This window comes from Aplysia californica, unplaced genomic scaffold (assembly GCF_000002075.1).
Source record: "Aplysia californica isolate F4 #8 unplaced genomic scaffold, AplCal3.0 scaffold00139, whole genome shotgun sequence".
Taxonomy (NCBI): Eukaryota; Metazoa; Mollusca; class Gastropoda; order Aplysiida; family Aplysiidae; genus Aplysia; species Aplysia californica.
The window spans coordinates 362166-363524 of record NW_004797409.1 but is presented as its reverse complement, the minus strand read 5'-3'; the positions used below and the strand labels follow the sequence as shown (position 1 = coordinate 363524).

Genomic DNA, 1359 nt, shown 5'->3' with positions numbered 1-1359 from the left:
GGGGAGTGTTATGGGCAGGTCGTAGAGAAGACCACAATCTAAAGGACTCTCACCATGTCTATAAATTCTTTTGGTAGTTACATGTATTGAGTAGTAAGTATTCTTATAAAAGAAGTGTTTCCGCAAAAAAAAAAGAAAGATATTTTAGTAATGTCAGTACTGTTTCTTTCAGGATGACATCAAGGTGGACATGGATATTCACACTGTGGAGGAAAACTTGGGCAGTTTCTTTGGTTCCTTGAAGGATGAGCCCAAACCCAGCCCGGAGCAGCCAGGTATGTTCACAGCAATAATGATGATGGTAACAATAACAATGGTAGAATATTTATAAAAATAGTAAAATCGATTATAATAACAGCAATAACGTAATAATAATGATAACAGTAGTAATGTAATAAGAACAATAATAATATTATAAGTAACAATAAAATGATGATAATAATAATAAGTACAATAACATTAATAATATAATAATGATAACTACAATAGCAATAATAACATAATAACAATAAACAATAATTATGCAATAATAATGGTCATTGTGTGACGATGTCGCAGTGCATTTGTAGAGGAGAATATTTCTCAAGGGAAACAGAAGGAATAAAGGGTCAAGATGACAGGTTTATTCAAAGCAAAATTGAGATGGGAATGATTGTATTGTAATGGCTAACATATTTGGCGGGCGCTCTGGTGTGGTTTGCTCCTTCTTTCCTATCAAACTTCTATTGTCCTTATCTATCCTCTCCTTTTTTTATATTGTTCTTTAGTAATACCTCTAAACTTTGGCATTTGTATGGCCTATTTGTGTTGCGAGTGCTGTAAAACTCTTACTAAGACTCAGACTAACCTACAAATGAAAGAAAAGTGCTTTATAAGCTACGTGTGAGGAAATGTGTTATATTGCATTACTACTTTCTACATCTTCTATTTTTGCAAAGAGGCCATCAATGCGGTGGGATGACCATTTTTACTTTTTAAAGCACTCTTGATACCACGTGACATGTTTTGCTCAAGGTCACACCCTTTTGACGACTTATGTAGAAATTGCGTCATCGATGTTGCTGTTGGAACTTTGAACTTTGCTGTTGTCGTGTGGCTAAACGTGGCACACTCTGAGTGTCTGGCTTTGTGATGTTTTGATGAGAGACATAATATTGCAAAAATGCTCAAAGTTTTTTCATGTTATTTATGCAATATACAGATTATGGCAAAAAAAATTGGAGGGGGAGGGGGGGAGGGATAGTGGAATTTATTATGGCAACAAGGGGGGGTTCAGCGTGCGTGCGTACCGGATCCCAAAGTCGGTCAAACCAAAGTTGAAATCCGCGTGTCTTTGCGGACGTTGAAGGTCGCAGTCTG

At 36.3% G+C, this 1359-nt stretch overlaps 1 protein-coding gene across 1 annotated transcript in view; it reads left to right on the top strand.

The window, feature by feature from the left end:
* The window catches only part of LOC101848582 (mediator of RNA polymerase II transcription subunit 12-like protein), a gene marked incomplete in the record, with an annotated part of 78486 nt that overhangs the window by 16496 nt on the left and 60631 nt on the right, over nt 1–1359 (top strand). Inside the window, 1 exon segment of the mRNA XM_013081641.2 lies at nt 173–275. Within this exon segment, the coding sequence (XP_012937095.1) occupies nt 173–275 (103 nt within the window).